Source organism: Larus michahellis, chromosome Z, assembly GCF_964199755.1.
Source record: "Larus michahellis chromosome Z, bLarMic1.1, whole genome shotgun sequence".
NCBI lineage: Eukaryota > Metazoa > Chordata > Aves > Charadriiformes > Laridae > Larus > Larus michahellis.
In genome coordinates, this window is record NC_133930.1 from 80499555 (window position 1) to 80526615 (window position 27061).

Below are 27061 nucleotides of genomic sequence, written 5' to 3' on the forward strand. Positions count from 1 at the left end.
TTACCCTTGAAAAACTCACGTTGTCTTTTACAAGACTTTTTGTTGTCTTCTAGGGACTCACAGACAGTGCGTCCTATAAAATGAGTTTTATAGTAGAGAGTACCACAGGTTGTCACGCAAAGGATATTTAAAATAAATAGCTTTTTGTGTATGAATGTAACAGCAACACACAAAAGAAACAAATACGACACACAGTATTAGGCTAAATCTGATTTCTCCTGCTGTTGAGAGCGCGGAGCTGGTTTCATATCGGTTTCGGCAATGAATTCCCCACTGCTTACATCCAGCTTAAGAGCAAATGACTGGGTTAGAAAATGGTTGCTGTGACAATTCGGAAGGATTTATTTCCATGAAGCTTTTGGATTTGTTCGATCTGTTTTGAACTAAAAGTGTTTTTGAGAGACATGCCTGTTCTTTTTCTAACTCTATCTTGGACATAAGGGCTAACATACATTTAAGCAAGATCATAAAACCTGATGGTTTTTTTGGTTCATGTGGAACCTTCTTAATGACTTTATCTAGATCTGCGTATTTCTGGTACTGTTGAACATACAAAGCAGCTATTTTATAACCTGTATTGCAAAACTAATGTGTTCAGTTATCACCCCTCCCTGAAGACAGAAAGCATAAAAAAAAATTCTAATAGACTAAAAATCTGCTTTTGGCAGTTTAGCGTCGTTCCACTTTCTTTGTCACCCGGCCCATGAATCTCACGGAGGAATAGCACACAAAGTATAACCGAGGGCCAATGCTGCAGCTTTCACACGCCCAGGAAGCCGAAACACACAAACCTCATGTAGTGAGAATCATTACAGTGCCTAGTATTCATAAGAAAGGAAAATAGTAAAGTACTAACATAAAGACAATTTAGTGTAGAACAGTGAAACACCAACATAAAGAAAATGTAACGTGGGCCGAGAATATCTACCTGCCATAGGCAACCTTTTAATTTGTTAAGCTTTTGGCTCTGAGGACACTTGACAAAAAGTATAAAACTCATGATGCGTATTTTATGTACAGGAGAGTAAGGCCATTTCAGTGACAAAATGGCTTTGGTGACAAGGCCAACATAAAAAGTGTCCCGCTCTCTGCAGTACTTGACATTTCTTGCAGCTACCGTGCCCAGCCCAACCCTCCTGCCGTTAGACCAGTCCTTGTACTTAAGGCTACAAACAGGATGATAATCATGACATGACTGAACAGTTCTTAAAGCTGGCAGTTGTGGAATACCGCAGCCCTGAGTTTTAGCTGCTAGACCACACAGTCTCACTAGCGTGGGGGGAAACGGTGTGGTTTTGAATTAAATAATAGTGAAGAAAACATACCAAAGCCATGTAAGGTATGTTACAAACACAGACTGAATCTAATTTCACTGTTTTTTCAAAGCTAAAAGTACCCAAAGGGCTGGAGCCTGTCCTATGAGGACAGTCTCAGAGAGCTGGGGTTGTTCAGCCTGGAGAAGAGAAGGCTGCGGGAAGACCACAGAGCGGCCTTCCAGTACATAAAGGAGGCTACAGAAAAGCTGGGGAGGGACTGGGCAAGGGTTTTAAACTGGAAGAGGGCAGATTTAGATTAGATATTAGGAAGAAGTTCTTTCCTGTGAGGGTGGTGAGCCGCTGGCCCAGGTTGCCCAGAGAAGCTGTGTCTGCCCCATCCCTGGAGGTGTTCAAGGCCAGGCTGGATGGGGCTTGGAGCAACCTGGCCTAGTGGGAGGTGTCCCTGCCCAGGGCAGGGGGGTGGAACAGGATTATCTTTAAAGTCCTTTCCAGCCCAAACCATTCTATGGTTCTATGATTCTATGAATAAAACACTGCCACATTCGGAGAAGAAAAGAGGTCCATTGAGGTAGAGGTCAACTATTTTCATATTGATATATTAGCAAGCTTTCGCCTCGCCAAAGCTATATCGTTTGTACAGTGAGCTCATATTGGAGCAGTCAGCTGTTTTGCACTGCTAGGGGGCATTCCTGGATATAAATGCTTTTGTCTTGCTGCCAATTAACATCCTTAGGGCCACCATCTCAGGACATCAGGCTATTGATGCAAATCCTTCCCACTGTGAGATTAACCTTATTATTTATAACAGATGTAGAATGTTGGAATGGGCTGATATATTTTTGGTTTTGTCCAAAGATTGATTTTTTTTTTTCCCTTGATCTGTTCTGCATTGCTGAAATACGTGAAACAACATTAAAGCCAGCACTACATAAAGCTGCAGATGAGATGAAAAAGGAAGCACAGGGGCATGCAAACAGATTCCACCAACCACACATATCCATTGTAAATATAAGTGTATTTTAATCTTTATCATTTTAGAAGGAAAATTCAATGTAACTTAGATCCGGAATCATTGGATTCAGTGGCCATAAGCAGGACTGACACTGACACATTCACTACCCTTATCTTACTTGAAAGGTTACATTTTACCATGAGGTTTCACAAACGAATTTTTCCTGTCAGTTTAGAAAACATCACTCTATAAAGTCAGAAATGAACAGTCTTACACTTGTCCCATGTCTGACAAAAATCCTTAAAACGACATTGTTCCTTATGTTAGCCAGACACTAGTTAAAATGTATAACATTTCCTTTGAGCAGAGATTGGAACACACTTCGTTGAAGAAATATGGTCCCTCCTATCCTTATGAATTTCCTTATTTTGGAGGTGGGGAAAAACAGGAAGGAGTGGTGCTGTTGTACAGGATGGTCTGGAGTTGGCATACTTCAGAGGGAGACACTGTTCAGAGTAAGAGCAGTGAGCTAGAGGGGACAGTGTATATCAGGAGGTGGGACCCAGACCTTGTATCCATTGGTCTGTGCTATATCATGAAACAGACACAGTAAAAAAAGTAGAAAATCTCCTTTTTGTTGTGTTACTGTCTGCAGTAAAGAGAATTTCTCATTGTTTTCTTAGTCTAGTATCAGTCCAATACTGCCTTCCAAATGCGGCTCTCTGCACATGCGCAAGTATTTGTACCAAGCTTCGGGTAAAACTTCCTGACCTTCCACTGCAGCCACCAGCATCTCCCCTTCCCTGGGCGCTCCTGGCACAGCAGGGAGCGTTGGTACTGGAGTCTCCTGCCTTTTAATAGCAGAAAGCTAATGAACTTTTGTTTCAGAGGCACAATGCTAAGTGGCACCAGATAAGGATCTGGTCCAGATGTGTGATGTGATGAACACTTTGAAGATTTTACACCGGCTCTGACCCTCTTACATTGGCAAAAATATCATAATGCCACAAAATGCAGGGAAATCCCAGCATCTGATGTGGAACAAGATATGTAGTGTCTTATCTGGAATATCTTGAAGCCTGATAGAGGTACATACTTGGTATCTAAAGAGACTGATAGAAGAATATTATCAAATTATTGAGCATCCTTGTAACCCAGGGGTGGGCTCCAGGACCGCCTGCAAAACAGCCCAAGAAGAGAAGAGACATTCTGGGGACAAACACAGGTAAAGAGATGCTGGGCATTTCTGACCTGGATTATGTGGCGTTTGAGATTCCTCATGTGCAGGAAATAGCTGCACTTAACACATTTTTATTTACATCCTTATTGCCTAGAAACCACACTGTGAGTCCCTGGGGCTGGCCACCTCGGCATATGTCTCCTGATCACAGGGCCCATACCTGCAGCCCAGGCAGACGACCAGAGCATTGCTTTCACTTAGGTAAGAAGAATAAAGTAAAATGCTTTTTCCTCCTCCTCATTTCTGTCTTCACTCAAAACTGTTTGAGACAACTTAAGCTGGACATGTATATGTCCAGTTTTCTTTGTCTTCTAAGTTTAAAAACAACGGTGTGCGTCATGATTAAAGATGGATTATGTGAGGTGAAACAACCTAAATCGACTGTCCTGCTGGGATGGAAACTGTGCAGGGCCTTTCTGCATTCAGAAATGGAAGTTTTCAGCAGCCTCCAACCAGGAATGGAAAAATGGATGTAAAGAAGTATGATAAGCCCATGACATCTATTTGGTTCCAAGAACCACTCAGCCAGTCTTATTGTGCAGGTTAACTAACTAACCGTCATAACATACAATAATCCTTAATGAGAGAGAGAGTCATATATTTCACCTGTTTACAGGTGTGAGAGCCAGGGGGTCGATTTTCTTCTTTTCTCTTCTTTTTTTCTTCCTAGCTACTTTTCACAGATAACGTGGCTTCTATGCAGTTCTCTCTGGCACACACTTGCTGGCAAGTATAAGGGTAAGGGAGACATCTTCATGTAACCCTCAGCTTACTGCTGAGTTCAGTGCAGTGCTTTGGGGAAAAAGGCCAAATGCTGGTTTACACGCATTGCACCTCATAAAATTTATCTGAATTTCATAAGAGTAAAGGAAAGCTGAATTTTTGGTCCTCCTTAAAACTGTTTCACTTTTTTTTTTTTATAATGCTTTGTACTCTAATGCTTTATTTTCAATAATATTGCTGAGGGAAATGACCACAGACTACATGTAGGAGTTGTCTTGGCAATATAGAGATCTTGGCAATATAGAGATCTATTTTAGGTAATTATAAGGCTGGAAAAAACAAAACCATTGTTTCTGGAAAACTACTTTAACATTTTTAGTCTTTGTAAGAAGATTTGTATTTGCTCGATAATCTAAAATGTCCAGAAGTTCTGTAAAATGGCTATTAGGGGAATATTTAATATAATTTTGCCTAAGCCTACTGTAAAAACACGCAATGACTTCTGTAAAGTGATAGGAGCAAATTAAAAACATATGGAGTTCTTCATACTTTGTTTGGTCATTCTTTTTTGGCTCCCCTCACACCATGTCTCACTGGGAGCTGAATATGCCGTAGACTAACATAAGATATAGATGTCCTAATGTCCTTCTAATCTATGATCGTTGTCATGGGCTGTCAAGCCAAGGTCCCCAGAGCACAATGAATCCCCCTCCTCAGCTTGCTGTTAACACAGTATCAGCAGTATTAAGAGAAAAAAGCAGGTATTCCTTAACACCATGCAAATCTGAATTTACGTGTAATTCAGGTGTTACCCACCTTCCAAATTCAGAGCTACCACTGCTGTGTCGTCCTCCAATCCTTCAATCACCTCGCACTTATATCTCCCGTAATCCTCCAGTATGATATTTGTGATTATGAGAGAGGCATCATTTTCACTGCTTTCCCTCAGAAACACTCTGCCCTGGTAGTTTCCGTAGCTCTTTCTGTGGTGTCCCATCGCAACAAAGACGTCCACTTCTTTGAGGTAATCTGAGGTGAGTTTGGTCCACTTGACCCGAATTTTGTGGGTTCCTGAGCCAGCTGTTGACGTGTGTTCATGGTAAAATTTACATGGCAGTGTGACATTGCCACCCCGGTGTGAGAAGATTTTAGCTTGCTCTGCTACCACAAGTAGACGGGGTCCATTTTCTGTTGGGATTCAAGGAGAAAAACAAAAACAAGGATTAGCCTGCAATCTACGTTTTTCAGAATGGACATGATCAATGCCATAACAACCAGCTCTATTGTGCGTTAGGTCTGCAGCATCATTTCCCTGCAATCATTTTGTACCTATGCAGTAGTAAATAAAACAGTTATATATAATTATTTACTTAGCTGCAAGTATGTCCATGCATGTACTCTCCCAGACGGGCAGAGAGGCTAACTGGTTCACAGCATTGACCCCGTATATAGGCAGAGGCCATCCTATATACTCCACAGTCACGAAGACAGAGCTGTATAAATATATTTACAGCGTTGCATGGCTGGTGGATGAATGCCACCATCCATAAAAGGCTCCACGCAAACATCCCGTATTTCCCTGCGGGTTGTTCAAGAGCAGTCTATCAATGCTGCATCTTTTCTCATAATTTGGTTCTTATGTATGGACTCGGCTTATTCAGGCAGCAGCACACAAAGTCCCTCACGATCTGAGACGCAGAGTCACGCTCACAAAACAGAAAAAACATTGCTGTATCAAATAGCACTATTCATATTGACATGAAAAGCGTCAGCATAATTCTAAAATGTCTCATTTTCTATTTGTATTTTATTCTAATTTTTGAGCTTGAGTTCCTCTTCTGTCAGACTTCCACCAAAGTAAGGAATTATCTTCAAATGTAAAATCCAGTCCTCTCCTGCTCGCTTTGTTCACCATCCCAATCTGTTTTTTCCTCATCTCCTTCAAACTCATCACTATTTTTTCTTTGCTATTTTGATCTCACTTTTCACACAAACCTGTATTTAACTGGCTGGCCCCTCTCCTCCCCACCCTCACCGCAGACCCCCTGCTCTCTTTTCTCTCTACTAGGTCACTACGGCTGATGTTGCTCTATGAAATCATTATATGATTTCGACAGTCAGCTCGAGCCAGTGTTCGCTTCCAACCTTCAGTCTCTGGGGCTTCTTTCACAGGCTGTGCTGCCTTGGGAAAACATGGGAAAACACAGGGTTCACGGTGGCAGTCAGCGGATGTATCCAAAAGTGAGAATATTTCCTTCTTTCAGTACCTCTTGCCCCTTCTCTCATGTGCAGAAGAATTGCAAAACTGATCTAGCACGCTCAGCGCTTCTGTAGATACTGCCGTCCTCTGTCACTGAGAAACCCACCGAAAATAGCAATGAATCACCAGTGCTCTGCTCTCTGGGAGAGAACTACCAACCTCGCTCTACATAACAGACTGTGAAGAAAGACTTCCTAACTCCCTGTGTGTGTTCAGCAAGTCAATGTAACAGCCTTGGAAATGTGATTCCCAACTCCAAGGCTCAGTCTGGCGCTCTCTGGTTTCAGCAAAAGCCAAGGCTGCTGAGAAGCTGACCCTATGAAGGCTGGCAGCAATTTTTCTGCTGGTGTCTGTGGGGATGAATCTGGATTGATAGGACAAAACCACATAAATACGTGCAAAAATGCTGTCGGCCAGGCGAGAGGTGTGGGTGACTGGGATGGAGATGGGCTGACAGGCGAGGTGTCAGTGATGACCCCACCAGGGAGCATCCCACCCGGCCAGCTCTCTCTCCACAACACTGTAAAAAGCCTGTGGTGTGTCTGCAGCCACGGTGGGTGCAGGGAGACGCTGGGATCTGTAGCTCATAAATGTCTCCAGACAGTCCTAGGCTTCTGAGTCCTGTTGACAGGTCTGCCAGCTAAATGATATATTCACCTAAACCACAGTTTCAGCGTGACTTCACTATCTGTCCACGCCGGCTACACTAAGCAGCAGAGGAGGGAAAGGAAGGGATGCCACCCAGAGGGACCTTGACAGGCTTGAGAGGTGGGCCTGTGCAAACCTCATGAAGTTCAACCAGGCCAAGTGCAAGGTCCTGCAGCTGGGTCAGGGCAATCCCAAGCACAAATAAAGGCTGGGCAGAGAATGCATTGAGAGCAGCCCTGAGGAGAAGGACTTGGGGGTGTTGGTGGATAAGAAGCTCCACATGACTTGGCAATGTGCACTTGCAGCCCAGAAAGCCAACCGCATCCTGGGCTGCATCAAGTGTGGCCAGCAGGTCGAGGGACGGGATTCTGCCCCTCTGCTCTGCTCTGGTGAGACCCCACCTGGCGTGCTGCATCCAGCTCTGGGGTCCTCAGTGCAGGAAAGAGATGGACCTATTGGAGCCGGTCCAGAGGAGGACCATGAAGATGATCTGAGGGCTGCAGCACCTCTGCTATAAGGACAGGCTGAGGGAGTTGGGGTCGTTCAGCCTGGAGAAGAGAAGGAGCCAGGGAGACCTTAGAGCCCCTTCCAGTCCCTAAAGGGGGCCTACAGGAAAGATGAGGAGGGACTTTTGATCAGGGAGTGTAGTCATAAGACGAGTTTTATACTGAAAGAGGGGAGATTTAGATCTTGTGAAGAAATTCTTTACTGTGAGGGTGGTGAGGCACTGGCACAGGCTGCCCAGGGACGTTGTGGCTGCCCCATCCCTGGAAGTGTTCAAGGCCAAGTTGTACGGGGCTTGGAGCAACCTGGTCTAGTGGAAGCTGTCCTTGACCATGGCAGGGGGTTGGAACTAGATGACCTTTAAGGTCCCTTCCAACTCAACCCATTCTATGATTCTATGAAGAAACCCCAGGGTGTCCAGCATTTTATGATTATGTGAACACATTTGGGGTGGTAATTGCAAGGACAAGCTCGCTGAGTGCAAACTTGCATCTGCTTGAGAAAAACAGGTATCCCAAATCTTCTTTGTGAGGAGACGCTGTGTCAAGAGCATTGCTATGACCTGCACAGGACAGATTAGCCAGGGTACCAGTTTCCTCTAGAATGAACAAGCTTGAGCACTGAGAGTTGTTTTACCAGGATGAGAGACCTTCCTACCTAGTGACAGAACATTGCTGCACAGCAGATCACCTGCAGCCCCACATAACTGGTTTTCTTGTTCACTGCCCTTATTCCCAGAGGCGAGCAGAGGCTCAGGGCTGCTCCGACAACTCATCTTCCCCCTTTCAGAGGAGAGCATCCAAGGAGAGAGGTGATCTGAGGCAAGACACCATGGAAAGTGTTGCTAACACTGTTTCCACAGGACGAGGAGAAGGAAGAAAGTGAAGGCAGCCAGGATGGCTTGTCTGCGAATTTCCCTGCTTCCTTCAGGGACAAAGGCGTTCCACAGACTTCTGTCCATCTTGGGAGGAGAACTGTTATGCTTTGGGGTGGTTATTACCAAGAAATCTGAATCAGAGCTCAGCTATGTTGGGTCTTTAATACTGAAATAGTCAAGTTAATAAATATTAGCAGAAAGGACCGGGGCAGGAGGGAGAGTCTGACTCAGGCTGCTAACACTCGGTCTTTCTAACAACAGCTAGCCTGTGCCAGCAAGGCCTGGAGACTTGCCCAGAGCACTGTCACCTCTGACTCCAGCGTTAGCGTCTTTACACGGTGGTGCACCTCTCTCCTGGCTGCCTCCCACCTCCTCCAGCCCTCTGCAGCAGCCACTACCTGAGCTCATATCTCAGTAAGTGTAAAGAACAGAGGGGATGGGAACCTGGGAAAAGAAAGAAACGCATGGCTTTTCTCAGCCTGGAACACCTCCTACATCTCTGGAGGTTCAAAGGGAGATACAAAACTTGAAATATACCTCCACCCCCAACTTTTCTAAAAGCCAGTTCTTTTTTACAGAAAAAGGCATGATGTGCCCTTCTCTCTGGCAAGACAGTGGGGCAGTGTGCCCTTTTCTCTGCTCCCAGACCCAGGAGAGGAGGAAGGAAGAATCTCTGGCTTTCGAGGAAAAGCAGATGTCAGATTGGGGGATGCTGCGTAGTTTCTTTTTGGGCCAGAAGACATGCAGAAGACACGCAGGCAGCAGGGATTCAGGATTAAAAATGAGATGACTGGGGTTTGGCAAGAGACCAGGAGGTCTTTATTATCCAGCAGCCAGTGACAACCAGGGCCAAATTCACCTAACTGCCTATTTTTGGGAGCATGGCAAAATGAGTGGCTTTGGTCTTCCTGGAGTTGACAGGGAAGGAGTTAAAAAAAAATCACAATCGACAAAAAAAATGCCCAAACACAGAGAAAACCTGAATCCCTTTATTTACAACACGTTTAGCACTCTGAATGCAGCATTCTAGCTTACTGCTGTGAAAGTCAGCTTAAATGAGGAATGAATCCTGCTTCCTGGGTTACCTTAATACAAGCAGCAATGATCTGTTGTGAAACAACAATCTGATCATGGAAGATGGGGTAAACACTGTTTTAAAGGCTTGTCAGAGTGGCTCCCCGCCTGCTTTCCTCATTGGGTTTCTGACAAGGCTGCTCCTTCTGAATAAAATTATCTTTGTGCCTAAATGGCAGGAATATCTAAAAGATGAGTGCAAGAAGGAAAAAGATGGGACATGCGAGTGTTATCACAGTGTCCAGCATGTTACTTGGAGAAGACAATCCTTCTCTTTCCCCAGAACTGCTTTATTTAGAAGTACCATCAGAGCATTTGTAAGGTGAATGGTCAAACAACTATGAACCCCGCAAACCCCAGATAATCCCTTGCTAAGCGGTGTCTGCGACAGGACAGTTTGGATACTTGCTGGAGACAAGACGGACCACACGCATGCACCCTCAGACGGTGGACTAACAGTGAGGAACGCCAACTTCCAGCTGCTCTTTCTGTTGGGAACAGAGATGGCAATGGCCTGGTTATTGGCTCTGGTCTCAGCTCCAAGGTCAGAAATGGGATGAGAAAGGTTTGCAAGGTGGGGTTTTCACCCTTCCAGGCATATTTTGCCTTGTTAAGACAGGCAGCAGCTTCGCTGTTAGTACAGAACAAGGCACCACTGGGGACTAATTTGCCGTACTTTCTCCACTCCTGCTCCCCGACTATCGATTCTGACGGGCTGTGGCCATTTGTTAATCCTCCTGGTGCAATGAGATGGATGACAAAGGCAACGTAATGCAAAAACAGCTAAGCTAGCTAAAAATGAGTTTGTCCAAGTTGCAGAAGCTCTCCAGTTGCACGGGACAACACAAAACTCTGGGAGCTCCTTTTCCAAGCTGTAGGGAAAGACTGCCTGCCACAAATGAAAACTCACTTGGAAACTTGCTATTTAGGTTGGCTTGGCTGTATCTCAGCGGTTCCAAACCAAGGAGGTATGGAGGTATATACTGCAAATGAAGGGGTATCTTTCTACCTTAAGTAACACAGCACGCTATCTGCCTCTGATTCTCCTCCTCTCTTTCTCCCTTGTCTGAATGCTATGCAATTAGCTCTGCTGTTCTGGCTGTCATTGCTTTGTACACAACTGACCTTACCTTCAGTGTGATCCCCACTTCAAGGACAGTTAAGTGGAGTGGCATTCATGCTGCTAGAGCTCTCAATTCAGTCTCACCTGCTAGCTTATTGGTTTATTTCCAAATTTTACTGCTGGACACATACTCATATTGGTTTGTCTTTTTAGAGGTTTGGGTTTTTTTCGTGTGGGATTTTCTTTCTTTTTGTTGTTTGTTTGGTTTTTTTTCCTCTTAGCTGGCTTCTGCACTGAAGAGCAATGGCAAGCCAGGTTTGAAAGGCCAGGAACATAGTGTGGGGCAGAGAGCATGAGTCATGCCATGTCCCTTGGGAAACAGCTTTATCCACTTTATCTGTCATAACTGTCCAGAAACTTATGTTGACCTGGCTACAAAAACTTGATTATTCCCACATTTTAATGGACTAACTTACAGAGCAACAGTGGAGAAAAAAAATGTGCATTTTTAGAGAGAAAAAAATCATAAGTAAGGGATCACATCATTGATGTGTTTTGTCAGATAAACTCATGTATTGCCTAAATGTTCCACACTGTTAGCAAGACATTAGGTTAATAACACGGTGTGCCATCCTACTTTAAATAAACAGAATTGTTTCTGGCTTTCCTGCAATATTACCAAGGAATTGAGCCTAACTGTTATGCTAAAATATCCTCACTCTTCCTGTAGCAGTGGCATATTTTGTTATCCTACCATGCTAACTTAAAACTCAAAAATAATTTCTGTGATAACCACAATTCCCACTTGCTATAATATGTATGGAAGCGCATTATTGATATACGCATATATGTCTGTATTACTCTGAGAATCTGAATGGAAAAACATAAGGAAGAATTACACAAACACTTTTTTTCCTATTTTTTCCCCTAAAAACTATATTTTTTCTATGTTTTAACTAACTATCTTTTTACTTTCACTTTCAGGAAAATAATCTAAAAACTTTTGCAAATCAGCTGTAAGACTAGGAAAAGCTGTTCTTATTTGGCCCAAGCATTAATGTGATTTTGTTTATGTCATGAGAAAGAAAATAGAAGCATCAAACTCCCCTGTTCCTACCTCTAAAATGACAGGATAAAATACTCTCTACACATTACTTTTAAGTTTTGACATATAATTGATAAGAGAGATGATAGATAAATCTTAGTTAAAAAGTTTACCTGGTTCCAAATAATAGTACAGCTAAAAATACTCGCTTTATAAATGGCAGAGAAGAAATCTGTCTCTCCAACATGGAGACGACAAGATTGATGTAAAACATTTTTCAGCTGATCCCATCTACTCAATCTGAGCAACACGTTGCGGGGAATTGTTAAAGGGGTCATACTAACTCAAGTTTAGGTTTCTAGGAGACCTAACAACACATAAAACCATCAGGGAAATAACAAACTTCAGCTCTTCTGAAATATTGCCACCTTGTGCCTTAAATAAACTTTAAGTACGTGTTTACTTCAGTGTAGATAAAGAAATTGCATGAAGATCAGGCCTCATAGAGCAGAACAGAACAGAAATCATGATGTCTCTGCACCTTCTCTGTACAGAAGGAAATCTTCATGGGTGGCATTGAGACTGTTTGACAAAACCAAAATATCACATGGAAACGGTGAGGAGGTTTTCCAGTTCTTTAATTACCTTTAAATGCTATATATATGGAATTAGACTGATGTAGAAAGTAAAGGCAAATCAGTAATTCAAATTGATGTTTAATGTAAATGGTTTTTGGTTCTGTAGCAATTTTTTGCAACCCAAATATATTGGTACCTATAATTTAAGGTCTTTTTCAGAATCTGCAGTCCTGAATGCCTTTGATGAAACCAGCATGCCAACACCAGGTGAGGTTGCTCTTTGCTGACTTTTCTATTACATGCTGTTGCAACATGCCATGGTGCAAAGAGGAAAGCAAGTTGTGTTGATGTAAAGAAGCAGCTCAATTTTAAGAAGAGACGGCAAAACAGATCATGACATAATCTAAAGTGTCCTGAAAGGCAACAAAACTAGTGAGAAATTTTAAGCGGAAAAAATAAATGGAAAGAAATAACAGGTAACGTGGGAAAATGCAGAAACATGGACTAATGGAAGGAAGTCAAAAGCAAAGAGGAAAAGTATGAAAGTTGGGAAGATAAGAATTAACGTATGAGGTAAAATCAGTAGTGCACCTAATCTCTTGTTATGCCTTTGGCTAGTCCAGCAAGTCTATGCAGCTGCTTTCTCTCTGTTGGTTCTGGCTTGTTTTAAAGAAAAGGACATGGACTCTGAATAAACCTCATTATCATACAGAACAGGTTGGGCTAAGATTTCTTTTGCTGTTGTTACTGATTAATTGATTTAACTTTCCTTTTTTTTTTTTTTTTTAATAGGACAATCTTAGAAAGTTTTCTGCTCATTTCATGTTGTCACATTTCTTGGTCTGTATACATATAACTGCACAGATTTCTTGATAGGTAAATGGGTGTATCCTTGTATCTGAAAGGTAAAAAAATGTTGCATAACATAAACTCACTTATATTCAAGGAAGAGCTGAAAAGGTAAAAGTTGATCCTTTTCAAACAAAACTTTGTATTCTCCTCTCTGGCCTTCCTTGTTGTATTTCTAAAACTGAACAAACTGGAAGCATATGTTAAAGGTTCCTGCCACCCTAAAGTAATTAACTTAGCAATTATGGTAATGACTTAGTAAACTTTGTTTATTTTGCAGAACAGCTACACAGAGAAGAATGCTCTTATCTCTTAAGGGTACTCTGCCTCTTTGAATAATTGGTCAGTAACTAGCACTACGAATAGATTAGACAGATATTCAAAGCTGAGCACTGAAAAGAATCATCTTCCTCTCTCATGGGTCACAGAGTCCTTCACAGATCTTGACTTCAGAGAAAATCCAAGTCTTTAATTACATTGATATGCTTAGAGTAGTATTGTTTTCTTGTTGTGGACACTTAAGTGGCAAGGGTATACTTTTGTCCCATTTTCACATTCACCAGATGATTTCATTTAGTATTATGATTTTTTCTAAACAGTGAAACTGGTATCCCCTAAGGCAGATGCAGTTTACCGGGGTGGGAGGGTGAGGGGGGCAGCACATCTCATTCAAATATAGTTCTTTCATTTGCCCTTTTCCACAAAAGTTAAACTGGAATGACTTTTGCATGCAGACAAACTACCAGAGACGAAGGTGATATGGTCAAGTAGTCTGGGATAATAGAGTAGCCTGACCAAAACCAGGAAATCCACTACAGGCTTCAGGAAAGGAAATAAAGTCACAGAAGAGATGAAATGCAGCTTTAGGTTTCTCATAAATGTCGTTCATAAATATTGGAATAAAACCAAAGAAGAAAAGACATAAACAAAATAAGTGGGCCAGAGGAAAGAAGCAGAAAGGAATACTGGTGAAGGTAGGGGGCAAAACTGTCTAGCAGATGAGAAATTTGACTGAGGTCCAGTTTCATTGTATTAACCAGCAAGGGAAGAACCAGGGACTAGAACTGACACTGACGGCAGGAATAGAGATATTCGTGAGTGGTTCATTTATAAGAAAAATTGAAAGATTTAAGAGAGAACATGACAGTTATACCTATTGCAGTGTTAAAGTGGCAATGGCACTTTATGGCAAGTAAAGCTAAAGAAATCCACAGTTTCAAGACATCTGAAAGAGAGAGCTCTGTGTTCCTAAAAAGCAATGACCTGTCGGTATAATCAGAGAACAATACAATTCATGGAACACTGCTCGCTCTGGTTAGCAAATTCTGAGTCTGAGAGAGATGGCAGGAGTTTTTGTACTAATGGAGGGGCAGCAAAGTGGGGTAACTAGATCTTCTGGTTCCTGACATGGTTGTGAAGGGAGTCAGAAGCACACTGACATAGCCGTCAGACCATAATACGATATTGATAGGTGGCTGCTCTTTAGGAAGGCCAAAAGAAAGATAAAGGTGATGAGGTGGCACTGTACATTACCGCTTTAGCAGGTTGTGAAGAAGGAAGAAATGATAGTGAGGACAAAACGGAGCATGGAACAAAAGCGTGTCAGGAAAGACTGCAAAAGTTCTTAGTGCAGCAGTGAAAAAAAGGTCTTTTAAACAGTCACAGGTTCATTTTGGAGTATGGTGTCACTACACAGATAAAGGTGGAAGACAATAGGGAAATGACCCAAGAGTTATATTAACAAATCCTCTCCATTTAATAATGCTGGTTTTGATGTTCTGAAAGTATGATGTTGTTTAAAGTACAAGTGTATTGATATGAAATTAAAAGATAAAGGTGAAAGCTGAACTCAGAAAATGTAGCCTGTTCAAAGAAAAGGTTAGAAAACTCACAGCCTGAAGTACTGACATTACTACTGACACTTGGTATGGCAAACCTGATGGCAGAGATATTAGCTCACCTATCACTTTAAGAATGGTGTCATGTGTTTCTGGACAACAGCAAAACAACAAATATATGTAAGGAAAGTAACTTAACTATTAACAGGCCAATTGGTCTGACCTCAACAGCATACAGGACATTAGAACAATTTTTGAATAAAAATTGTTGAAGAACAGAACTGGAGTAAGTCACTAGGAAGAGGGATAAGATGCAATAGATACTTACCAAAGGGTTTCAGACTAATTTGATATCAATAATATAATAGAAATAAATGTATGAGGCCAGGGAAATGTGATGTATCAATTTCTTGGAGATACGGGAAGCAAGTGATATGGGAAATATAGGAAATTAGACATGATGGAGAAAATTGGTGTTACAGTAGAAACCTTGCTAACTGTCTAAGAACTAGATACAGTGGAAACTGCCATTGGCTGGACTGAAGCATAAATGATTAGCCTAGAAAAAGGCTACTGGACTCTCTCCAATATAATTTTTGAGACACTTTCATATTTCCACTAATTTTACCTTATAAAGTAAATGTGACTATTGAATTAATAAAATTTTCACATGGCATATTAAACATCACTGAAAGGAGGAGAATGGATACTTATAATGTTTGAAGACAGAAGGGTGGAAAAAGTATGATAACATTTAATGCTGAATGCATAATTTAGATTTTTAAGGCCTAAGTATGAAGAATTACTCATATAAACCTTGTACTTGTTAATTGCAAGTGAGAATGAGGGAGAATGATGCCCAAATATTGTCTATCTCAGTAGACTATTGACCAGCACTGGAACATGGCTGGGAAGAGTACAGATTTGATCCAAGGTCTGAAAAAAAAAAACCATTGTTAGCTGTGAAAAAAAATAAATACTAGTGCCAGCCTAAGATCTTACCTGGCTGGGAGCACTCAGGAAGTACGAATTCAAACAAGAATAAGTGGAGCGATGAACTACTATAAATTTGTGAGGATATGGTGTTATCCTATTAATGTTCTAAAGTGAACATCAAAGAAGAAAAATTGTTATTTGAAGCTAAGGAACAACACCAGGAGAAGCATAAGGCAATACAGTGGCGAATAAACATAGAGAATTAGGATAGTGCTTTTCATAGCAGAAAAACAGGGTCCAAAACTACATTCCAGTAATGAGATTTGAAACTCAGCTTTTTAAAAAATTAAACTAAACCTACAGGAGATTACATGATGTAAAAAAGGCAATAGAAGAGGGATTAGTTCATTGCTTCAGGAGATCCCTTTCAGCTCTGTGTACTTGACTACACAACATCTATCCGCACCTTTTGTAATTCCAAGGCATTCCAAAGCATGCAATCCAGGAGGAGTTCAGCTACACGTCTCTTATTTCAGCTGTGGAGGGGGATGCTACACTCCTTAATGTAATATAAAATACCTTTTGTATGAAGCTATAACACATGTGTTCCACAGGCTTCCCTGATTTCCAGCCTGTTTCCAGGTGTAGATCATCTTATGTGTTTATCCAGCATTGGGCAGGGCAGAATCCCAAGCCTGATGGGATTCCACAATGAAGAGTGGAATGAAAGAAATTAATAGTAAAAGTACCGAGTTTTGAACAGTTTTATTCTTTTTGATTTGTGGTCTGTGTATTTCAGAGCCCGAATCAGCTAATGCGCAAAGCTCATGGTAGAGCTCAATTTTAAGCTTTAGCCAGCTTTCCTGGGAGGAACAAACTCTCGAGGTTCAGATGGGTTTTCATGGGTAGGGAGAACGGTCCGTCTTGAAACTTGTATCAGCTTTAAACTATTTAGCACTTGCAGACTGCACTGTACACATGCTGAAGCGGCAGATATGACTTGCAAATTACGCTAATCTGCTGACGCAGCAAGTTTAACACACACAGAATAAGGAACAATAGTTTTGTTTCGGTTTAATTATTTCCACTAATTTACTCTTCCAAAAACATAAATAAGATGTTCGGTGTTAAGAAACTGCATTATACAAGGCAAGGCAAACTATATGTTTATTTGTCATTGGTGTCTAATATGAAATTTACCTTAGGGTATGAATGTTCATTATCTCAGACAGCGATATGTCTTCATTTTGATATAACACGTTCATTTGACCTTCATCCTGTGAGTTTCCTTAGAGTGAAACCAGCTAGCTGTTACTCCCTATTTGACCTTGACAATCCGAGTGCCTGTTTTCAAAGGTGCAGGCTACCTTTAACTTCTGTGACTTTCCTGTGAACTTCTAAATGTTCAGGCTTTCTTAGTAACCTGCCCTAACCTGGTAATTCGTATTTACACAAACACTCAAATAACACAATTTGCCAGCTGTTGAGAGAAAGGAATCAAACTTTAAAGAGAGAGAGAACAATAATGCTGCATTTCTTAATTAGGCAAGGTTAATTTTAGCCAGCCTCAAGAAACATCTAAATGAAATCAGGAAAATCCCTGTTAGTTCTGCCTGTCCTTACTGCATAAATCCCCTGTTTTTTCTTATACAGGATGACCCTCAGTGACTGAAGCCCGGACTGAACAAACAGCTGCATTGTACTGCAGACTCAAATCCTGCTACAGCTATAAGCTCTGGGATTCAAACATGAACCAAACAGGATTATGCAGAAGGCCAGTATAATGCTTAGTGTGAATTAAAGGTATGAGGAAAGACACATTTCTTTTGGGGTAAGCTACTTTTTTTTTTTTTTTCCCTAGTTTAAATAGCCCAATCATTATCTCAGACGTGCTGAGCCTTTTTAAATACTAAGCAGCAATAATTCTATGTAATGTGAAGAACTATGTATGACAGTCTTCTTAAAATCATATATATTCCACAATAAACTAAAGGTATTTCGATCAATTGCAGTTGCGTATTACTTTAGGATGCATGCTCTTTTTCTTTATCTTAAATCATGCTTTATTTTACTCACTAATCTTTGCAAGGTTGTGAGTAAGTGCTATTAATAAGTGCAATTTTCATTATTTATTTTTTTTTACTTTCCTTCGGTGTAATAATAATGCATCAGAACAAGAAAAGAAAAGGTTTGTCACCAGTAATAATAGTCTTTAAAAAACAGTGCAACAGAATAAACAATTAAGGATCATTAAGCACATTATTCTGTTTCCCTCAGCAATCTGAAGACACTGGTATTTTCTCACGTATTTCCTTACCTTGAATGTGAATAATTCTTTCATGCTCCAGACTTGAGTTGTCAGGGTGAGGTTCAGCCCAGCAGACAGAAATCAGCACCAGAAAAAGTAGACTCTTCATCTTTATAGTCAAAAGAATCTTCTTCACTGCAAGGGCATCACATACAAAGAGGCTCGTGAATTTTTTGAAACCTTACAGTGTTGCACTGCACAACTTGTTACAGCAATGATCTTATGATCTATATGAGGGTCTATAACATATTTAACCCACTCAGCTGAAAAAGTTACAGCACCTACTCATTTTTTAGGCGTGGAGACTGGACCTTTTTATCATGGACTTTCATTAAATGAAACTGGCAAGCCATTCTCAACTCTGCCTATGCAGGAATGCAACATGAAAAAATAAGAGCACACACACAAACAACCACAGACCAAACTCCTTGCAAGACCATATGTCAGCAATACCCGTGTCTCAAAACCTGCTCTAGTGTACTTTTGCTTTTCCAGCCCTACTCTGCATCTGGTCTGTAAATACAGCTAAAAGAATCAAAGCTATCACTGCATCTATATCCACTGCATGATGCAATCTGCTGGTGATAGATTTTCAAGATTAAAACAATCTCCTCATACTTTTTGGCATTTCAATCAAGACTGCAACTTAACTTAGCAGTCAGGGTGGTAAGTTTGCTTGAGCTAAGCAGTAAAGATGACAAAACATTTCTTAGGCTGGCTAGAAACATCTATTTTATTTCAGATCCACTTACCATTTTAAAAGATGCCTAAATACACAATGAAATGTTCGAAACCATGCACAAAGTAGGTTAGAGTTGTATATGCTGCCACTGCAGTTGCCCTGATTGATTTTTCATTCATTTCTACCTAGAATGCTGACGCACTAACTTAGTGTGCCAGGTAGGGTCTCTGCAGTCAGCAGAGCTGAGCGCTGCAGGGAAAATCTCTGCCAGCCTCTGAGTAGTAATTAGGCAAATGAAGACCTGAAATAGAAAAGGAGGCATAAAATACAAGAGGTTTTATTTAGAGGGTTCAGGCTGCTGTGGGTTTTATAGCTATGATTTTTATGACTCTGATTTCTTGAAATAAAAGATAGCTATTTCCCAACTTTGCCTTGCAAGAGACTAGGATTTTTTCCCCAGTCATAAAATAGTGGCGGCATTATTAATACGCTTTCTCTCTAATGCAGGGAGAAAATTATTTTTTCCCCTTTCTCTCTGTCAGAGCTCAGAACACATCAGAGTTGCAGGGTGCTCTCGTTCAGAACCTGGGTCAAGGTCTGAGCTTTGCAAACAGTCCTTGTCCCCAGATAGAATCAAACATCTATATGTTTCAAGTCTAAAGCCAAATATTGTAATCCTAAACCAGCCTCCGTTACAGACTGAAATGCAGAAATGCTATTGCCATTTTTTTTTAGAACAGAACATGCATGTTACTTGCCTGCCCTTCCATGTCTTCAAAGCGAGTTTGGGTGGGAGTTCAAAGCCAACTCAGCATCCCTTACTCCTTACTGTGAAGTGTCTAGAGGTAGGACAAGTGCTCGCTGCACACTATGTTCCAGGTGGTCCACGCTCAGTAACTCAAGACTCTCCGGCCACTCCCTCTTTCCTGGAAAGCTTGGCAGGCTGATGACCTCCATTCCCGAGAGCAAGGACAGATGTGGCTCCCTCTAGAGCACATCAGCCCCAGCCTGGGCTGACCAGAGGGGTCACACGAGTGCAGCCGGGTGTTCCTCCTGCACCATGGCACGGAGAGAGAGCAGGGTGTACCTGTGTAAAACCATGCCGCCCTTTCCCTCTCAAATCCCAGAACATTGCATCCCCATGTATTTTATTTCCTCTAAAAGGGAAAAATGATTCAGGTTTGGGGTTTGGTTTTTTTATCTGTTGACTAACAACTGACAATTCTTTTATTTTTCTTGGTGGGATAGAGTGTTACTGATTTAGAGATAGTCTGGTTAACAAAGAAGCTTTGATTTGGAAGGCAAAGGTTATGGGCTATTCCCACCTCAATCTGTAGCTTGGAGCCTACGCTGGATGTAAAACTTCCTGGACCCAGTGAGCGGGGGTAAAGCCCACAGGGGCTCTACAGGCCTGCTCTGGGAGTGCCTGAGCTGATTATTAACGTTTTTGCCTCTACCTCTTGCCACAAACCTGCCCTTTTCTGTGGCACCAGGGAAAAGAAACAACCATGTAACAAGATGGCAGGTAGTACCACCCTTTCTGGAAACAGCATCCCCATCTCCCCCAAACTCTGTGTGCACAAGGACTGGGGCACCATCATGGAACCAGAAAGATCTTCCTCCTGGTTACATGGATGGAGAACTCCACCCATGCCCTCCTTCCTTGTCAAGGTCACCCTAATATGATGGGGGGAAAGTCCATCATCATCAGGTGATGATTATCAGACCACTAGCTTCAGGATTAGCCTGGTGCACTGACGGGGCAGGATACACTTTACAGAGATATTTGCCTGCACCATCAGGTAAATATCATGTTACTCCAAAGTGTTTATGCGATAGCATCACACAGACAGGATGAGCGCCAGGTCAACGATGGACTCAGGAGCTGTGCTCTTCCTTTTCCTCAATTTTCTGGATGCAGCTGAACACCTGGTCTAGTGGGAGGTGTCCCTGACCATGGCAGGGGCTTGGAACTAGATGATCTTTAAGGTCCCTTCCGGCCCAAACCATTCTATGATTCTGTGATTTCATACATCACTTGCTACAGACATGGCACAAAATCAACCTTAAGGCTACAGATTGACATGTTTTTGGAGGGCTATACCCAAGATGGTGGTACTTTAGCTTTGTTAATAGGCAAAGTGTCTGGGTTTCTGGTTTTTCCTATTTGCCACACACAGAAAGGGTAGCCTTAAGCCTCCATTGCATGTGTGTGTGTGTCTGCGCTCTCTTTGACTCTGGTGATGTCCATCTGCACTGCTAAGGTGTGGTTGTCAGATTGCACAAAACTAGCAAGAACTGAAAAACTATTTCCCAGGGGAGCAAATGCCTGGTCAACATTTCAGAAAACGTATCCATTGCATATCTTTGCTTAAGTCACCAGATCGCTCATACTTGAGGTCAATCAACTGAGAGTAAAGTTTTAGCTGGGCATCCCGTTGGGGGCCGTTTCAACTCTTCAGTTAAGCCTAAGCAGCTTGGAGGCTGCTCCCTTTTATTGCCATGTACAGTGGCAGCTGAGAAAATGTGGGTATCTGAAGTCAGGAATACCCAAACCTCGTATCACTCTCCTCCTGGGATTCCCCGTGATGGGAGCTGCGGCATCAAGCCAGAGCAGTGCAAAGCAGCGTTACCAGGCCAAGAATCTGACCCCTGGCGTCTTGTAGGTTATCCAAAAAGCAGCTAGCCAGAGGATTTCACATCCTCAACTGTAGCCAAAGCAATAGAGGTCAGACTCCATTTCTGCAGCAGCCTAGGAGACCTCAGGGGAGAAATGATAGGTGTGGATGTTTTCATATTAAAATTAATAAAATCTTGGTTAGGAGTCAGTGAATTTTCAGTAAGAAATGGTAATGATTAGTCATACTCAAGAAATTTGCACTGGTTTCAATTACTGCAGTTTACGAATCTGCTATCTCCCTCGACAGGGACACAAAGAAACTAAAAAGTAGTTTGTAAAGGGAGACCCCAAGGCTCAGGGAAGTGGTCAAGGTGACTGTACATTCAGTTTTTAAAATCTCAAGAACTGTTCATTCTCAGATACAATTTGAAATTCTGATAGTAATCACCATTTTTTCATACTTACTCAGCCATAATTCGTCTATTATGGGCAAATCTAAAAGGCTGTAAAGCACCAATGTTTATATTTTAATATAATATTCTGAAAACTAACAGAATGCTTTCAAGTAATTCAACTGCATAAGTAACAGACACTTCTCTAAAGAACAGAGTACTGGAAAATAATGTTACATACCAATCTCTGTTTTTAATAAAATGTTTCTTATTTACTATTGCAACTACTTTCTGGCTACAGAACATGAGAGCACCCACTGTGTGAGGACAAAGTCCACCTAGCTCAATATTCTCTCTCTGACAGTAGTTAAAAACCCAGGGAATACCTTTGTTTACAGGAATTAATTTTTGTCTTCTGTTAAGACATGACGATGTCCTATATCAAATGCTTGTTTCCTTGAGAAGAAAGACCTATGGAAGCCTGAACCGACAATGTCTCAAGAGCGTATGGTAATACAACCACCATCTCCTATGATCCAGCTGCCGACACTATCATCCCAGTAAGATAGGTGCTTGAACTAGATTTTACCTAACCCATGCAAGGATCTATCTGCTTTATAGAAGCACTGCTGCTGCTTTGTATCTTGCAGGACTGTGATTCCCCCACAGTTACTCAGGTATCCACAGGATCCTCAGAGAAGAGGATATTGCAACAACATATTATGCCATCTTATGTGTGTAACTCCTTGGGGCAAAGAAGGTTTAGGAGGAGGGAAGGCCAAAAGCAGATATATGTGGAAGAAGGAGATGAGGTACAAGTGCATAGGGAGAGAAAGAAAACCAAATTCCTAGGGCAGACACAGGGGACTTCATAAAATGCTCTTTCTTTCTGTGGAGTTCCCTATTTTCAATATAGTGAGATCCAGCAAGTAAATGCAGTAATCAATAATATCTAAAGCAGGTAACAAACCTAATGTGTAATATAAGCATTTACAAGTCCCCTCTCTGTGTAGCTCTGGTATTTCTGGTGTCAAATGACTGCCCCAAGTCTCCTAAAGATCATATCTTATATATATGGATAGACACCTAGGTTTAGGCAACTGAGTCAAGCCATAAGGATGGGCTTCAGCTCCAGATTGTGGACACCTGAGTTATTGTGTCTGTGTTCAAAGTGCTTACATTTCACTTAGGAGTCCAAGCTATTGTCAAAAACAGTCAATTTATACCTAGCCAACGCCGTCACTGGAAGGAAGATGTGTGTCTAGTTGACCTAGGATGTCTTTTGTCTATCCACTTTTGTCTTTGAATAAATTCCTCTATCTGCAGTATGGCCTCTCTGGAGAAGTGGTAATTGTGGGCTTGAATATTGCACGCTGGCGTGAAGGGCATACCACACTGTGCACAGCCTTTTTGGCTGAGTGGTCTAACATGAGGCTGTTTTGCAAACAAGGTACAAATGCAAATTCGCTTAGTCAAGGACTCATCACTCACGATTAAAGGGACAGCAATGGACAGAGGTGCCTGAAGTGCAGATCTGACGCAGGGGCTCCTTACAAGTGGGGATTCAGAGTCCTTGTAATTAGCATTTCTTTTGGCTAGCTCTAGGCAGTTTCCCACTCAGCATGGTAAACAACACTTTAAGAAACAAATACTCATCTCTCTATTGACTGCAGAAGGAGGGTAAGTGTTCTGACTCATCCTGGTAGCACTGACACACTCATTTTAGATGTCGTTATGCCAAAAGCGGGCATCTAAATTAGCAATGTGAAAGTCAGCCTTAATCTCCAAGGGGACATAGCTTCTTATAAGTATTTACAGTCTTCTTCAGAGACCTTCCGTTCTGCAAAGGTGATGTTAAAATACTCAGTCCGAGTTACAGACTTAAGACCTCAGTTAGTAAAATCAAATGAAAATCCACTTCTTGCCCTGATATGCCCTTACACCATCTAGTCTTGATTCTACTTTTCACTATTTTGCTAAGAAGACAGGTTCTTCTAAGTGAAAAAGCCCTCCAGGCTGGTGGAATTAAGGCAAGACAGATTCAGCAGACTGATCCCCAAGCTAAATTGTTCCCACAAAGGAAATTTTGCCAATGACACAGCAAAAAGAAAGAACAATTGATGGCATAAGCATAATAATGTTTACATGCTCTATTAGAATGACTTAGAGCAAGCTTTCCAAGACCTCCTCCCATGCTACTTCATTAGTTAAGGCAATTTAGAAATTTGTGACACTGTGTGAGTCTTGGGGCCATCTAAAGTGCCAGACGGTTAATGTCTGGAGAACAGGTTGTCATAGTAGTTCCTTAACCATAGGCAGAACAGTTCAGTGGAAAAGCAGCATGACCATTCAAAGACATCTGGAATCCCCTGGAGCCTCTTAATTCCCTGGGAAGAATGCTGATAAATTGCTTGCAGGGAGAAAGAAAATATCTTTACAGTCTTTGAAGTGTCTGCCTTGTGTTAGATATGAAATTTATTCCAGATATCCAGGGCAACAATGGTAACAATACTTCTGACGTTATTCGTAGAGTATAGCCAAGGTCATGTGGACTATCTTCATGACTAGAAGTTAGAAAATTTGATAATCTAGGTTTAATGCAAACATGGAAAGGCAACTGTGCTGCAGTTAAGGCCTATCACTGATGGAATACTGGTCACTCAGTGCTTTGAGTAGTTTTCTTTCTTGTTCTTTATAATGGACTATATAAATATGCCTTTAGTTCAGGAATCTGGATGTTTTTGCTTGAAGTATGTCAATGTTCTTTGATAACAGTGCGATGCCATAGAAAGGTAACTCTGCTTTTTGCTTTGTAAAGCGAATTCACTTGTTTGCAACCCCTTTCTTCAGAAAAAGTACTTACTGCAATCTCCACACATCCATGGTTTTCAAAGAATTCTTGCAATCCAGCTCGACAGCTGGCTCTCCAACCAGATTGTGCTTGTATTCTGACATCTTCTTCATCAAAAAGCCTCCTTCAGCCTTGAACAGGCAAGCCTGGAGGTCAGTGGAGGTCAGGAAGAAAACTTGATGTCTGCCCCTCATTTTTCTTGCTCTCGGTCATATTTATGAAGCTAGCTTTTCATCAGGCTCACACGTTTTCTCCAGGTCCCCTCCTATTACCAACATTTCTTCAAGGTGCTTTCTTGGTTGCGGCTATACCTCCCAGTTGCCTGCATAACTTCTGCAATGCCATTTACTTTGGGAAGTTCTGCCAGAGTTTTTTCAGCATTTCTAACCTTCAACCTCTTGATGCTTCCAGATCTGCCAGTTCTTTTTTGGATGCTTGGATTTTTACAGGGGCATAAATAACTGAAGTTTCTAGTGCTCTCTTCCACCATCAAAGACGACTGAAAGCTAGATGCCTATCTTTTTTGGATCATTTAAAAAATCCCAAATGGTTCTTACAAACTGCTTTTTTGACCTGCTTATAATACTAAAGATTATATTAATAATAATTATTATAATTGCTTTCTTTGGGAATTTGAACTACCTTTCTGTACCAAAAACCTGCAGTGCTAGATATCATGCTTTAAAGTGACTGTTGTTTAGTACCATCCACGGACCATTTCTAACAATCAGGCAGAATTTTGGACGGGGTTTTTTTTTTGTGTAAAATGAAAAGGCAAAGAATTTTACTCAAAGTTCATTCAAGTGAGTAGACATTCTGACATTTAATTAATTAGCATTAGATTGGGACATCTGGGTAGGGAGACCCATTGGTAATGTTCAGGTTACTGAGCATCAACGCAGCACTACTTGCTGTTGCCTGGCCACTAAGCTCTGCCAGATGCATGACCCAGGATGACAATAAACAAGCTGTCTAAAATACTAGTCTCATTTCATAATTTTCTGTGGCAAATGGTTGCTCATCCATCCTACAGCTCATGCAGTCTATCCCAAAGGTCCTCCAGTACTCTCAGCCACCTAAAAACTGACAATGTTTTGAAACAGACCTAAGAAGATGCATTTACATGACCTAAGTCTTCTCCAGTTTCCACCAAGTACAAGGGTAAACTTGGTGGAAAAACTGTTTTTACACATGAAAAAAAAAAAACGAGCCCCAGACACAACCCGCCTATCAGGACAAAAAAAGAAGGAAGTTTCCTTTGTGGAAATACGGCAAAAAGGACTGAATTCAAGAGAAGATAGAAAAATCACATGCTGACACTGTAGAAATTCTGTGTCATTGTAGACAGAGGCTTTCTAGATTCATTCAAACATTTTGATAAGCCACTCAAGCCAAAAGGTCTAATCACAACGTAAAACTTAGTCTTACACTTTTTGCTTAGGAAATATTGTGGAAGTTATTGGAATGGCAAAGTTAGGAAACAGTCCATGTAATGAAAACACCTTGAGATATGCAAATAGGCCAGTTCCCATCTGTTTCATCTAAGGGAGGTGCAACATCTCTGTTCTGACTGTCCTACATTTAATTCAAAGGAGTTCTCATTCCTTTTCCCCAGCTAAGCTGATTGTATCAGCAACACAAAAATAAAAATTAAAAACATTAACAGTGCCTTCACATCCTTGAAAGATCCTGCTACGTGAGCAAACTGATGCTTGGCCAGACATACTGAGTAGCAGCCCGGTGCCAGCCTGCTGTAAGGAATTACCAGCAGTATACCGTTTTTGGCATAGATCCTGGTGCAAGGCATAAAACAGGACCCCTTGTCCAGTCAACCATGGGTGCTTAGTCCTGCCATCCCTCTTTTTTGTGGCCCAGAATTTGCACTGTCTGCACTCTCAGTGTCATTGAGAATGACTTTGACAAGCCACTCGGTTTCCTGAAGAAATAATTACAGTGATATAATGCCCTGCATACTGTTTAAATTTCTGTTACACGTTGATAGTGCAAGTCCCCATTGAATCACTGCTTCTAAGAAGGTAAACACTTTAATTTTACAACAGCACTGTTTTCATCAAACATCTGCTCCTCACTGAAATGATACATAACTTTTCTTTGGATATTCGGTCCCAGAGAATTAGCTGTGGGCGCAGCCAGATCAAAGCCATATGGGGATGACTTGTGAAAGCACAATTCTTTCAACATTTTTTTAATTGAATTAATCAGCAATCAATGGCAAAACATACTTTCTACTAAGATCAGTTATTCTAAAGAGGAGGAAGGTCTAGAGGTTAGGGCACGAGTTCAGACTTTGGGGGACACGAGTTCAACTCTGCCCTCCCTACCC

At 41.6% G+C, this 27061-nt stretch overlaps 1 protein-coding gene across 1 annotated transcript in view; it reads right to left on the reverse strand.

The window, feature by feature from the left end:
- HAPLN1 (hyaluronan and proteoglycan link protein 1) overlaps positions 1-18597 on the reverse strand; it is a 32120-nt gene extending 13523 nt beyond the window's left edge. Inside the window, exons 1-3 of the mRNA XM_074569659.1 lie at positions 18458-18597; positions 18182-18307; positions 5009-5380 (exon numbers count right to left, since the gene is read on the reverse strand). Of these exons, the coding sequence (XP_074425760.1) occupies positions 5009-5380; positions 18182-18307; positions 18458-18461 (502 nt within the window). The 5' untranslated portion in view covers positions 18462-18597. The remainder of the gene's footprint in view (positions 1-5008; positions 5381-18181; positions 18308-18457) is intronic.
- Between the last annotated feature and the right edge of the window lie 8464 nt (positions 18598-27061).